This window comes from Zeugodacus cucurbitae, chromosome 2, assembly GCF_028554725.1.
Source record: "Zeugodacus cucurbitae isolate PBARC_wt_2022May chromosome 2, idZeuCucr1.2, whole genome shotgun sequence".
NCBI lineage: Eukaryota > Metazoa > Arthropoda > Insecta > Diptera > Tephritidae > Zeugodacus > Zeugodacus cucurbitae.
The window spans coordinates 63,648,412-63,663,446 of record NC_071667.1 but is presented as its reverse complement, the minus strand read 5'-3'; the positions used below and the strand labels follow the sequence as shown (position 1 = coordinate 63,663,446).

The following is a 15,035-nucleotide window of genomic DNA, read 5'->3' as shown; positions in this document are numbered from 1 at the left end:
GAAATCCCACGTGATCTGTCAAATACTAATGCATGAAAATCCTAACCTCAAAAAAATCACCCGTTAAATCAAGCATCAATGAAGATATCGAAATATAATCTAATACAAACTAAATATGTAATATCTGTAAACTCTAAAATCGCCAAAATCAGACTAAATCTTTTCAAGCCTCCAGATACCGGATATTGGAAGCTTCGAAGCTATAGTTGACTTAGAATCCAAAAAATTTAATTTTTTTAAGGAAATTTAACGAAATAAAGTGAACATATTTATCATATGATAGTTAATGTCACCTGGTGCTAATCGGTTTATTACGTCCAAACAGAGTTAAGTGAGGAAAATATCTTAGATATACTGTAGATATTGTGATATACTGTATACCAAACTTCAGTAGTGAAATCGGAAAGGTCTAGACTCTGATTATCTCTCCCCCAAAGTAGTCCTGCACATTTCACTTTGAGTAACTCCATCGTTTTTAAATTATGGCGAAGAATATTGAAAAAAAACTAAATTTAATAAAGTTTGAGATTTAGACTATAAATAAATATCGAAAAAACAATCATATTCGAAGTTATTGTGTGCAATATTTTGTAATGGCAAACACTTAAAAAGAGTAATTCTTTGCCAAAGTACTCAAGTTATACTCGCAGATTTGCGCTGTGCATGGGTGCAGTTGGGACAAGTGTGTTCTGAGTGCTCATAAAAGAAATTTTACGCACTTAACATAGTTTGAGTGCTCGTAACTATTCCAGTAGTGCATTCTTATTGTTGCAATTGTTGTTGCTTAATTAAAAGAATCGTGCGCATAAACGAGGTAACGTAGAAGGCACTCTGAAAAAAGTGTTGTCATAAAAACTGCAGCGCAAACAAGGTGTGACGCCGCCCCGTGGCAACATAAAAAGAGTAGGTGAAAAATATATAAACCCAAAAAAAATAAATAAAATGAAATGGGAACAGTGCCATAAAAACTGTGGAGGTAGTGAAATGCCAGCGCTTTAGCTATCAATAGCGCGCAAATGGCTTTGAAGATATGAAAAAGTCAGTATTTCGGCTTATAAAATCAAATTGCAAAAGCCGCGTTGAAAATGTACCGTAAAAATCGAAATTTATTTAAAACTTTAATAAGATTGCCGCCATTACCACCACCCATTGATGTTGTTGCTCACATTTACTCATTGAATTTAATTTAATTAAGGTACCGTTATGCAAACACACACACATGCACACTAAAAAAAGCCATTAGACAACTTATTGCAATCACTGCGATTTGCATAACCTTTTTTAATTGCACCGAAAAAAGACAAAGCTGTAATACTTTTTTTCATATGTAATTCTCTCTTTTTTTTGTAGATTTAAAAGTCGACTGGTGCGCTGCCTCGCTTCCGGCACCTACATTGTGCGGCAAATTTGCTCCCTCGGCATTGCCGTTTATACACCGAGCGTCGCCTTGTCGACCGTAATTGGCATTCCCTATTGGGCATCCATTGTGGGCATGGCTGTGATTTGCATATTTTTCACCATTATGGTAAGTAGAACTTACATATATATTTATATATGTATGGGCGTGCGAATTGACCAACAAAAAATTTTAAACAATAATGTGTGGTCCCTGATGAGTATGTATGTATGCATGTGTGTGCTTGAATGCATGTCAATCCAGTGTAAATTTGTATACGCATTATTTTATCACTTCTCACATAAATAAACCGATCCAGCGTTTTTACAACCATTTTGAGGCAATTGGAGTGTATATATGCGCTTTTTTATTGGTTTTTTTCTACACATATTTGTGGCCTCCAATCGGTTGACCAGCACACTAACACCAGCAAAAAGTTTGATTGAATACTGTTGAGTTCTCATTCCACAAAAACATGTAAATACAGCTGTGTGCAAAAAAATAGCACACTTTAGTTGTCAATATGTGGTTAATTTAATATATTCGGATATATTCGACATGCTGCCCCCATAAGAGAGTTGTTTTTAATTAAGCGTAAGAGTCTCTCGTTTTAAACCTATGGTATTTCGGTTAAATACATATATTTTTTTACACTTTCAGTATACTTTTTCTGCATGGAAAATGCTGTTATATTAATTTTGTTTAATTTCTCGCCACTCATGACAATTCGTTACGATGATTATCACAAAGGTTTCGTAATTAAATGTTACTGATCCCTGTTTCACTTCAAAAATTTTTACCAAATTTTTTTAGACAAGTTTGTTTCAAAAATGAAAGCGTATAAATTCGTCGTAAAAAAGCTTGATTTTTTTTATTTTTCGGAATTATAAAGCGATAATAACATATTCATTAAGGTAGAATAGATTCGCCGATTATATGAATTTAAAAGCTCCAAACTATTCCACTTTTAGGACGAGCTAAAAAGCCTTCATACTTATCAAGAAAAATATTTCTAATGAAAATAGGAGACTCTATCTGTAACTAGACTAGATAGAGTCTCATATTTTAATAGGAAAGAATTTAGGCCTCATAATGCCAATATCAATGAAAATTCCGCAGCTAAGTGCTAAAGAGCACATCATTTCTAACGCACTAGTCACAGATAGACTCTCATATTTTAAAATAAAATAATTTAGTTATGTCTCATAATGCTTGGGTCAACATTCTAGCCATAAATCTTACATATCATATATAGAGCAAGCTTAAAGCTCTCACGTGTTAGATGGTACACAGCTTTTCAACAAGCATCAAGGTATAATGTGAAAGAATATGTTATATAATGACCAGAGTACCCAAGTAACCTCAAAAAATCTCTTTTTCAAAGTTTATTCAAATAGGTTTTGTAGTGAATCAAGAAGTGTGATTCAGTGTGGTTAGAGAAACGGTGAATCGGAAAGTGTGAGTGTGAGTGATATTGCTTAATTTTATATACTCAATATAACTTTCTACATACTTTTAAAAAGATTATTATTTTACTCTAAACTCAATTTTTTTCTTCTATCAACAGGGTGGTTTGAAAGCAGCCATTAATGCCGATGTCATACAAACTGGTGAGTACTTTTTTGTTGTAAATTCAACACACTTAAATTATTAAGGATCAATTTTCAATTTAACGACTTTATACCGTTTACTTATTTTCCTTACATATTACCTTGCTTGGTCTACTGACACTTCTAAATTACATCAACAGTAACTGTCATTTTGGTGACATTAGCTGTCATTGTCAAAGGTCTCATGGCCAGTGGCGGCGTACAACACGTCTACGAAGTGAATCGCGATAATGGTGAGTATAAATATTTTTTATTTCATTTAGTAAAGTAGATTCCTGGGGGGATTAATCCATAATATTAAATTTTGAACACAATAAAGTTGGGAACAATTTTTTTAATACCAATATCTCGAAAAATGAGTTACATACAGAGCTTTAAAAAAATATTTTTTTCATATTTCTTTAACTCTTCATATACACATGCTAGGCAAAGCTCGACAATAACATGAATATATTTGCCACATTAATATAGCGTTTAATAGGCACATCATATTAAATTCACTTTATTCAATTATCAAACGCTACTGCAATAAATATTTATTCGAACATTATGCAATATTAACACACCCGTCGTTTTCAACGTCGGGCAACCGCAACCCAATTCACAAGCTTCCGTTGTCGAAGCTTTATTTTACGCTTGCCGAATACGCTAGGGGACCCTTTGGTTTATCGACTGCCTCGGAGTGCTATTTATTTTATTCGGTGCTGTTTGTAATTTCTTTGACGCATCATTTTTCGTAACTCCACGTAGACGCAACAAACCGCAAACGGCACTTGCCAGCTGTTTAAAGCCGAAATACGGCAGCCTCCCATCACCCCCCACCACACGCAGTGTCATTGAGTAAATGCGCCAATTTATTCATATTGAATGCCGTTATACATTATGATGAATGGGTATGGGTGGTATCAATCATGTATGTATGTTATTTGCAAATCGAAGCGCGCCTCCGTCGCAGAAACGCAAGAAGAAATATTCAGTAGCACCAATCTTTAAAAAATCCTTCCGTATGTTTGGGGAATTATTCAATTTTTTCGTCGATATGCTTCTCTAAATGTTCGACATACTTATATGTATGTATATACATATAGTGTTTTGGTGTTAACGGCCCCATTATTTGTGTATGTTAGAGTTTAATGTGCCAGATTTTATGCCACATCTGTCTTTGTGAATCATCTGCAAATGAGTATGAAAAGGGTTATCTAGTGTATATGGGTATTCAATTGGAAATTCATTAAGTTTAATTTTATGTTTATACCTTTATTCCAACAATATGGCTTCATTAAGGTATTATTTTGATTTTGAGTTCAACAAACCGACTACAGTGTTAAGCCCCACAGTAGTCTAGCATGTAAGTGATTCTATTTAAAGAGCTTGACAACTTCATGCGGGCTCATAAAGTCACTTAAGTTAATTAGTAACTATTAGATCACATAACATCTGATGACACAATGATTCCACAGCATCGTCATTCTACATTCAGTGGGATACGAAATAGTCCTATCGCTAGGTGATGCTCCAGTAACCGATCCGAAGGGTGTCCTCTCCTTAGACCTTAGTTCGCAGTGCGATTTTCATATTGTAAACTAATCCAATCTAACCGATCCAAAGAGGCTTAGAATTGAGCTGATTTATGTTGGAAATGTTAACATACTAGTATCGTTAACATACTAGTATCGTTAATATCGGGTTCGGCAAAATGCGGAAATTATTGTAAGTTCAGGAGATCAGTTTGTGAAACCTTAAGCTTATGGTTTGTTGAGCTGTTTAAACACTCAAAGACATAATCAAAGAATTAAAATCAAAGATTTAAAAATATTAACAGCTCTTAAGCCTTACAATCTATACTACTATTACAAAGAGGAATGATTTGTATATATGTTTGTATTGAATAAACTCGAAAACTACTGTCCCGATTTCAAAAATTCTTTCACCATTGGAAAGCTAATTCACCCGGAGTAATATAGGCTATATTTATAGCTAGAATCTCAACTTTCTGGAAATAGTTCCCAGGTAGGGTATCAAAAAGACTCCGTGATGGAGAATCCTAATCAGAAACTGAAAATCGTCTTGCAAGTCATACTCTTCGCATCGCAATCGCGTGCCAAAGAGTCGAGTAACGAGTGCTCGCAGCTGTTTGCTAAACAAAATTTCAAAACCTGCCTAGTAAGCGCTTGAGAGTCAAGTACGGAGCGTGTGCAGCGGCTTGAAGAACAAAATATTAGAAATATACAAGCTCGCACTAGGCCGTCGAACTCTGAGCGTTCCTTCATAATCAGAAAGAAAGACAACGGACACCAAAGACTAGAGATCGTAATCAAGTTTTAGCTCATTGGAAATAAAATATAATTTCATATTCGAATTTTCCTCATTTTACTTTTTTAACCCACGCAAGGAACGGTAAAGTACATACATATGTATGGGAGAGTGTGTAACAACTTATAACTTTTGAAATGTTTGTTTAAGCCCGTGCGAAGCCGGAGCGGTCTGCTAGTTATAGATAAATATGGAGGTGTTTCTTAGTTTATATGAATTTGAAGCTGTCCATCTTCTATTCTTAGTACTCACATTTCGGCTTGTCTCAATTTTATTTCGAAAATTTCACTAAAATCGCGTAGTAATCTATTTATTATGCACTTTATGCATATTTAAAATAAGTGTCTAACTTCTTTCGAAACACATCTCATTCCGCAATAGTTTATGCTGAAAACTTATTTTAATTGTTAATGCTTTTACTACTTCGTCGAACACTGCATAAGCTAATTTAATTTAGAGGGCATTACCCTATGGAAATCAGAGAATATTTACGTAGAAAATCACACAAAAATAACAGTTGTTTGTGTGTAGGTATGTATGTCTGGTTATATGTGTTTGTGTAGTGCGACCTAAACCAAGGTTGTTCATTTTAAATACATAAACTACATAAATGAACAACGTCATATAAAATTACATATCACTCCCGTTATGTTGTGCATTTTTCTTCTCCCATGCGTGTGTGTGCGTGTGTATTTATTTAACATAGACAGTGTGTATGTAAAGTATGCACACTTACATTTATTTACAACATCGTACTTATATGTGAGTTTAACTATTTGTGTAAAGCCTGCTATTTAGACGAGCCACAATTTTCAAGTCAATATCCTGCAGGCATACACAAATTGCAACAACTACAACAATAATGCCAGCAAGAAGGCAATGGCATCCTAACAAATCATTCATTTTATACCTTATTATCCATTCAAGTCTTATCAGCTTTAAGCTGCTACTGCCAGAATTCTTGTTGGTGTTGTTGTTGTTGCTGTTGGCGCAAAAAGTGCCACTCATAACTGGCACTCAAAGCGTAGATGATGCCATTGCCCATGTGTATGTGTGTACGTATGTGTTTGTCTCGTTGGGTAAGAATTGTCGGCGGGTAAACAAACGTAAGCGCCTCATAGACACACACATACATACAATCTTACACGTGAGCGGTTTTGTGTTTGCATTGAGGATAAAATGTACAAAACCGATTTTAGTTTTTTTTTATTTGGTTTTTTTATTATAATTTCACCACAAAATTGGTTAAAAGGTAAAGTGAGAATGTAAATACGCAAAGCAAACAAATTATGGGTCGGGTGGAACGTGATGTGTCGTCGGTACGAAAAGATTGTGATATTCGAAACTCAACAATGTGGACAGAGCAGAAATTACATGAGTGACCGTTGGGCGAGCGCATGACGACGAAATCATCGTATGCAACAGCTGACGAAAGGGCGGGGAAAGACACGTCTACAACAAATGTGTTTGTGCATATTCAACAATTGGAGATACGCATACCCTACTATGCCCCTATGTAATTGTATATGCGTATATGCCGAAGTAAACACACAACAACTTGTGGCTAAAATATTTACCTACAATACTGAAGGTAGAGTCCGAAAAATGGACAACCACTCAAACTAGCAGAGAGAAAGGTTTCCTCTACTATCTGCCATAGGCGAAAGTATGGATTGTAAAAAAATCGGAAATAGCAAACGGTAGACGAAGGACAAGAATCCTATGTATGTATGTACAAACATATATATGATTGTTCGTAGGTAAATTTGCTTCGGTTGATGCCTTAGTGACGCTTGAATAAAAGTGTAGACATTAAAGTATAATAGAAATTGACATATTGTGTGTAATAATTCACCAATTTTTCACATTTTAGTAATAAATTAAACTTACTACCAAAATCTAGTCGATAAATCAAAAAAAAATGTTTTAAAAAGTTACCAGTCTTCGCAGAATCGATCGAAAAGCGAATACATCAAACTAAACAGGGTCTAAAATACCCGATTACCTTTGTATTAAATTCCGAAGCGGCTTAAAACTTGTAAGAACCTTCATAAGTCCTCAATCATATATTCTCGTCTTGCTAGTGGGGTCATATTATTTGGAAAATGACGGTCCAACACATTTTAAGCCATCCCCAACTTTACGAGAGTTGCAAAGAACCTCTCCGAACAAATAATTATGGAACCAGGTTTCAGTTAGGCCAACTCTCTGTCTTTCAATATCTCCAAATTAACTTAAAAGCTGACAGTATTGTTCCAGCATTTTGATATCTACTGACAGAACACGACAACCGTCAGATCCACTTCCTCAGTAACCCTAAAGTAGGGCAGCGTATTCATTAAAAAAATAATAATTTTTGTTATTCAATAGCATTATCAGTTTACATATACCAGTACTCTTTACTTACATATCTTTCCTTATTTTATTTTCATTCACAGGGCGTTTAACATTCTTTAACTTCACCGGCGACATGACTGTGCGCGTAGACACGCTCTCTGCATGGATGGGTCAATTGTTCATGTCATTGTCACAATTCGGCTGTCAACAAAATTTCATGCAGCGTTATGTTTCACTGAAATCCATGAGTCAGGTGCGACGGTAAGTACCAAACGATATTTACTTTTTTCCTAGTAAAAATGTAAATAAAAATATATAAATACATTTCAATAATTCGTGAATACCCTGCTTTATAGCGTCATGATGACAAATATACCCATCATCGTCGTGTTCTTCTCACTCTCCTGGCTGTCGGGTATGGTCATCTATGCAACCTACATTAATTGTGATCCATACGCTGAGGGTTACATACGCAAACCAGATGAAATTTTGCCATTTTTCGTGGAGGACCAGTTGGCCGTAATACCCGGTTTCGTGGGTATTTTCATGGCAATGCTCTTCAACGGTGCCCTGTGGTATGTATGCAAACAAGTGTTACAGATTACATTTTAATTACTCTGCATTTAGTGCCAATTTATGAACACTTAATCACATTTTATTCCTTTGCAATTACTCATAAAACGCTTCTCTAATTTATTGTTCTTCATTCACTCTAACTACGGTGTCTTTTTGTCTGTGCGTCGGCCCAACAGCATGATGGTTTCGAATTTAAATTCATTAGCTACTGTTTGCTGGGAGGATTTCATCTCGCAAATGCCACAATTCAAGGGACTCAGCGACAAGCAACAGCTTTTCATTCTAAAGATTATAACCGTCATTTGTGGCTTCATTACAATGGGTGTTGCTTTCGGTGTGGGTCTACTGTCCGGCGTAATTGAATCATCGTTGTTGGCATTTTCGGCTACATCTGGCCCATTATTGGGCTGCTTTATACTGGCCATGCTGGTGCCGATTGCTAATTGGAAGGTAATTAATTTGTCGTATGATAACCATATTTCACCGTACAACATCATTAGGTTGGCCAACGGTATTGTGTACGCCGCACTTGTTGATTGATTTTAATTAGTTTTGCGTAGCAATGCGTGCTGGCCCTACGTTTAACGGTGTGTGCGAGACTCAAGTACATTTTCATTTTCTCTTCTTCGCTTTCCTTCTTCCATAGGGTACCTCCGCTGGCATGATTTCATCTTGCGCTTTCATACTGTGGATCATCGCTGGCAGCGCTACGGTCGACAAGAGCGCTCAAAACTCTTTCCTACCCACATCTACAGAGGTACATTCTTTATTTTGAGATCACTTGGTTTTTAATGCTAATCTTATGTATTTTGTTGCTACGTAGGGCTGCACCAATACAACCTTTTCGCCATCTATAACCAAACCATTGGAACTCCAACAATCTTGGCTGATCTCACATTCGCTGCTCAACAATACTTCGCCGCTAGAACAAACAATTATGGCGCCTGAACGGTAATTATAACAGAAGTTTCAATCAAAATGTATATAGATTATAGACAGTAGCTTTTCAAGTAGAACCATTTCTTAAACAATAGTCATTTTAAATTCGCTGTTCGCTATCTTTGAGCGCTGCTCTCTTGTCAAGTTTGAGAAAGTTGCTGAGATAGCAGCGCTTCTAACTTCACTCCGTCTCCACTAAATAATATAATTTCAATATTTGTCGCACTCTTTACAGCACTCCTTTGGAGACGTTCTATTCCATCAGTTATATGTACTACAGTTTGCTTGGCGCAGTGATTACTATTGGTGTTGGTGTTATAATCAGTTATCTGACACGAGATCCCAAAGATGCTTACGATGCTAAACTTCTACATCCGGTTGTGTTGCGTTGGTGCGAACGTTTCCCTGGCGACAAACCATATATTATCGGTGAAGCCACCAGTGATTTGACTGGAGTGGAGAAAGTAAAAGGCGCAAAAGTAAATTTGGCGTTTGATGGACAAACCGAATCGAATATTATTATTGGCACTAGCAATGAGAAGCAGAAACATAATCCCATTGATGTTGTGTTCACCAATGGACAAAATGGCCACAAAAATGACAGCATCGATGAGCGTAGCATCACGAAGGGTAGTCTAGCGAGAGCAGCAGAATTGGATACACCACCAAGTGGTGGCGAAAATGGCACATACCGTCAGTTCAAGGAGAAAGAGACAGTGTGATATGTACCATTGGCTGATGGATGGCGTCTAATATGTGGGGTATCCTTGATATTTTAACGTACATCGTAGCGACTTAAGTTAATTTACTTAATATTTTAATGATATTATGCTAATGTTATTATCTATATACATATACAGTTTATTGTTAGTAATGTTTAAGTCTGAAAGTTACAAATAACTTAAAAGCTTCTAAACTAACTAGTAATGTTAATTACACCAGAATTTACACACACATACAGATATTACTACATACATATATATATATAGGCTAAGAAAATTAGTTAACTAAGTCATTTTAATAATGAATTAATGATGTATGATGAAGTTGATGAAGACACACTGTGATCATTAATTAATTTGACTAATTGTACTGATCAATGCAACAATATATGGAAATGCATGTTGTCTATGCTCACATTCGTGGGAACTACTTGCATGTATTTTTTGACATACATATATATTATATAAAAATGTTATATATATACATATATACGATGCATTCATGCCTTAGAAATAAGTACATAAATCGGAAAACAGTTATATACATATATATTTTTAAAATTTTTTTATGATATAAGCTCCTTACCAGTTTACAAAAATTATAAGTACATACAAACAGTTGTGAATTATTGGATATAAGCCTACTCGTATATAGCTATATACTATTTAGTGTTTTAATACAACGCCCTATTTCAAATAGCAGCATGTAGACGGCACGTTTCGGTCAGATCGCAAATTGTAACAACACCGTGCGGTTAGCGAGACGTCTAACTCTATGGCCAAGAAATAAAGGGACATTTTTTTTTAATTAAAAATGAAAAGTTATTGATGTTTATAATTCAATTTGGTGCCAATGACATTACTTTAGAAGCGTTTTTGTAAAAGTGAATTTATTGGAAATATTGCGAGTATAATTCAAGCAAAGATTGAGTCTTATAAATAAAAATAATTACTTTAAGAATAAATAATAAGTTAAAATTATTGAAAGTTAATCTTTGAAAAATAAATTAAATTTTATTTTTATTCACAATATGTTTTTTTTTTTATTAATCTGGCAAGGTATGTTTTAGCATTTAAATATACTAATGCTAAAGATATGCAGATATAGTGAGCTTAGTTTTATAGTATTTTAGGTTTTTTTAGGCTTGAATAACTTAGCTTAATAATTACCGAAAATAATTCGCAGAATTTCTGTTCATTTTTCGGTCTAACAATTACATAAATCAATTTCGAAATTTAAATTAAATAAATCTTGATCAAACAGAGCTCAAATGTATCCGTTATTTCTCGACTAGTATTTAATTCAATTTCTTTAGAATTTTTTGCTTACGTGTTTCAAACGAATTGTAAGTCCTTTCGAAAGTTCTCCTAAATAAATATCCCGGTTTTGTATCCTTTTCGCAGTTTTGAAAAAAACTAAAGGTCCAAGTTGCTCAATGATTTTATTTAAAATAAAATAAAACATATTGGGCCTAATCATTGAATCCGTTTCGATCGTAAAATGGTTCGATATGATCGAAAAATTTTACGTTGAAATCATTGAAGCCGTATTGAAAATAAAATTTTCCATCGAAGTGAACTCACTTACCAACTAAAAATACATTCCGCGGCTAATAGATGTCGCTAATTTCAAAATCATTGAATCCGCAAAATCGAAAATTTTGGTCGAAATCTATCCGTTGATGGGTGAGTTGAAGAAATGCGAAAGAAATAAACCATTGGAAGTTTTTATGTAAATAGGATTACGGATATAGGGGTATTTTAGAGACAAGAGACAAAAATTAATTTGAGGCGTTTAAAAGCGAAATAAACTAATTTTAAGTTTACTCGATGAGAAGGTTTTAAAACTGACCAATACGAAATAAAGCAAAAAACTCAGACAATTTAATTCATAAAATTTGTCGCATTTGTCGATAAAGGTCCTTAAAACAGTTTTACGTTCTCACTTTTTAATATTTAGTTTATTGACGAAATCAATGAGTGCAGGAAAATTTTCGATCGAAAAATATTATCGTTTTAAAATCGAATTCGCTGCGGATTCAATAATTAGGCCCAATAATTATAATCATAAAATCAAAACAACTAAAGCTATCAAACTATAATTAAGCGCACTATCGTTAAATTCTTGATGAATATTCAGAACTCTTTAGCATTGAGTCTGATTTATCGTCGCACTTAGCGTGCGCTTATCAGGCACTTGACTGGCGGCGTTATGAAAAGCGGACATGATCATGAGTCGCCTTGTAACCCGTTTATGACAACAATGTAAAGCCAACCACAACAACATTCCGTGTGTTTATTGCCCCATTTGAAGCTGTCATAATTCGTAATCTAATTTATTCCTATTATTTATTATACTCTCGCAACTTGTTGCTAAGAGAGTATAATAGTTTTGTTTGAAATCCGAATGTCTGTCTGGTAACTTGACAAGATGGTAACATCTTGATAAAACTTGGTACACGTGTTTCTTTGGTACAAAGGATCGAACTAAGAAGTGATTTGGAAAAGTGGGCGTGGGCCCGGGCCCTGCTAAATCGGGTTACAACCATGCCTACCTCCCATACAAAGGTTATGTTGAAAACTGCGAAAAATTCAATTAAGTGAGTGAATAGTCTTGGATATAATATGGCTTGATGCAAAAAACTTTGAAGTCGGTCTAAGAATTATCCCAGCCCCCATTGTATATATAATGAATTTCGTTATTCTAGTAGACTTGCTGCCGAATATACGAAATAGTGTGTACTCATAATAAAACTTTGTACATAAATAAATCACGAGAGTATAAAATGCTTGGTTACACCCGAACAGTCTGGGATATAATGTAGCCCTTCCTTTCTTGTTATAAATGAAATTTGTTTTTCTTAGCAGCTGTCACGATTACACGATCATTTGTTGTTGGCTCTTCACATATGTTTGATTTTCCTACAACACACAATTGACTTGACATGTTCGATAAGTGTTAACTGAAAACACTCATTTTGAAGTGATTGGCAATCTACTCTTAATTATACTCTCGCAACAAAGTTGCTAAGAGAGCTTTATAGTTTTGTTCACATAACGGTTGTCATAAAACTAAACGAGTTAGATATAGTGTTATATGTATCAAAATGATCAGGATGACGAGACGAGTTATAGTCGAGGATAACTTGATAAAAAATTAAGGTACCTTGACGAAACTTCGTATTCATGTTCTTTGATACCTTGGGAGGGTTGCTAATGAAAATTGGTGAAATCGAATTATTGTTCAGATCGCACTAAGAAGGGGCATATTTGATGTAATTTTTTATTGAAAAGTGGGCGTGGCCAAAATAAGTGAAGTGGGCTCACCTCACATACAAAGGTTATGTTGAAAATTACTAAAAGTGCGTTAACTCACTAACGGAAAACAACAGAAACGCTAAATTTTAGAGAAGAAATGACAGGAGGAAACTGCACTCAGATTAAAAATAAATGGAAAATGAGCGTGGGTCAAAACCCATATCTCAGGAACTACTCCAATGATCCATGAAATTCGATATATAATAATTTCTTGACACCCTGACTACACGGATTTTCATCCATCGGCGAAAAATACATATTCAAGCTTAAGAGTGCATCGTATATTTTGGCGATAATACACCTAAACATTTATAATATGATATCTGTATTTCTATAGTTTACAAAAATATCTTATCTACAGCTGTAGCCGTTATATATGGGTCAAATTGTGTGTTATCTTAATTAAACTATATCAATAAATTGCGATAGTATAAAATGTTCGGTTGTATCCGAATTTAGACTTTCCTTACTTGTTCACTTTTCAAATATTAACAATGGAAGACATGGATGGAATGTATTATTACCTACAAGGTTGTATATATACTCACCGCTAAAAGAGGCATAGTTTTAGTCTGCCAAAAATGTCCAAGTGTCGCTGTCGAGCGGAGAGTTTATAACTGTATACTCTATAGAGGTTTAGTGGATGTGAATATTCTCCTAAAAACTTTGGAGTTTGATATTCATTTGATGTGAGTGTGTCTCAATCAATTTACAAGAGAAGTATATGTTAAAAAGTGTAAAGATCAGTCGGTTTAATGGTGTTCCAAGATCTTAGTTTCAATAAAATGTGTGAATTTTTTTTTTATAATTTTTCTTGTTCGATAAAATTATGCTGATGCTAAGATCAAAACAGTTTTTAATATTTTATTAATAATAAAGTCAGATATTAAGCTTGTGTTATTTCAAGTTTTTCTTGAGAACCAATCTAGAATCGAAATCTCGAAAAACTGTATTGTGATGTGACTCTTTGACAGTGGACAATGTGGTAGTCAAAGCTTTCTATTTTATTTATAAGCAGCGGAACGGAGTCTTGTGTATTTATGTGATTAAGTATAAACTTTTAATGCAGTTTAATTACAGAAAGGTGAACATCAAGGCGCTAATATTTAAAAAAATATAAAAAATTAAATCAAATAATAAAAGATAATCCATCAAAACCAATTGAGATTCTAAACAAGTATATTTTCATATTTTAAAATCAGTTAATGAATAGTCTTAAATTATGAAATGTTTAATTGAAATTGATTGGTTATTAAAACTACTCCAAAACTATAATCCTCTCTTAGCAACATTGTTGCGAGAATACAAAAACAAATAACACAAAAGCGTAATTACACATTTTATGCAATGGCATTTATCAAACTCGTCGCCTTCACACTTCAGCTGTGACTACAAATGAATTTCGGAAAGTTGTAAACTGACAATATGCGCCACTATTAAAACTAATTGAAAGTTCACACGTTGCAAAAGTGAAAAAGGAAAATAATTTAGCAACACGACGGCAAAAACAAAATTGCGCAATAATCGCATACGAATTATTGAAAATTCTACGAATATTTGTTTTTTTTTTCATCAAAAAAATAATGTTATCGAAAAGTTAATTGACAGGTACATTTGATGGTGTCAAACAAAATTTTATAGTTTTATAGTGAATGAATTCCATGCCATTTGCTGCTAAGAGACGGCGTAAGTGCGCAAACAACCGCTTGACTGCTTATCCACTCGAGTACTTAAACTGGCACCTTCTAAATGTGTTCACATATGTAAATATTAACATCAAACTAGGTATGGCCAAGTGTAGGTAGGCGGTGCGAGGGCAATGCA

The 15,035-nt window shown here is 34.4% G+C and overlaps 2 protein-coding genes across 5 annotated transcripts in view; both read left to right on the top strand.

Moving 5' to 3' along the window:
- LOC105218776 (sodium-coupled monocarboxylate transporter 1) overlaps positions 1-10,925 on the top strand; it is a 67,218-nt gene extending 56,293 nt beyond the window's left edge. For both annotated transcript variants that reach the window (XM_054225200.1, XM_054225199.1), the window contains exons 4-12: positions 1,351-1,525; positions 2,964-3,006; positions 3,147-3,239; positions 7,758-7,917; positions 8,013-8,231; positions 8,409-8,682; positions 8,879-8,989; positions 9,056-9,183; positions 9,407-10,925. In XM_054225200.1, coding sequence (XP_054081175.1) covers positions 1,351-1,525; positions 2,964-3,006; positions 3,147-3,239; positions 7,758-7,917; positions 8,013-8,231; positions 8,409-8,682; positions 8,879-8,989; positions 9,056-9,183; positions 9,407-9,893 — 1,690 coding nt within the window. In that variant the 3' untranslated portion in view covers positions 9,894-10,925. The remainder of the gene's footprint in view (positions 1-1,350; positions 1,526-2,963; positions 3,007-3,146; positions 3,240-7,757; positions 7,918-8,012; positions 8,232-8,408; positions 8,683-8,878; positions 8,990-9,055; positions 9,184-9,406) is intronic.
- Slc5a5_1 (sodium-coupled monocarboxylate transporter 1) overlaps positions 1-15,035 on the top strand; it is an 89,837-nt gene that overhangs the window by 56,289 nt on the left and 18,513 nt on the right. Inside the window, exon 1 of one of the 3 annotated variants that reach the window (XM_011194571.3) lies at positions 13,740-13,900. The exons of 1 other annotated variant lie outside the window; for it this stretch is intronic. The gene's annotated coding sequence lies outside the window, so the exon portion shown is untranslated. Of the gene's footprint in view, positions 1-13,739; positions 13,901-13,992; positions 14,296-15,035 lie in introns of those variants that run through there. One more of the 3 variants, XM_011194572.3, reaches the window with a different exon arrangement.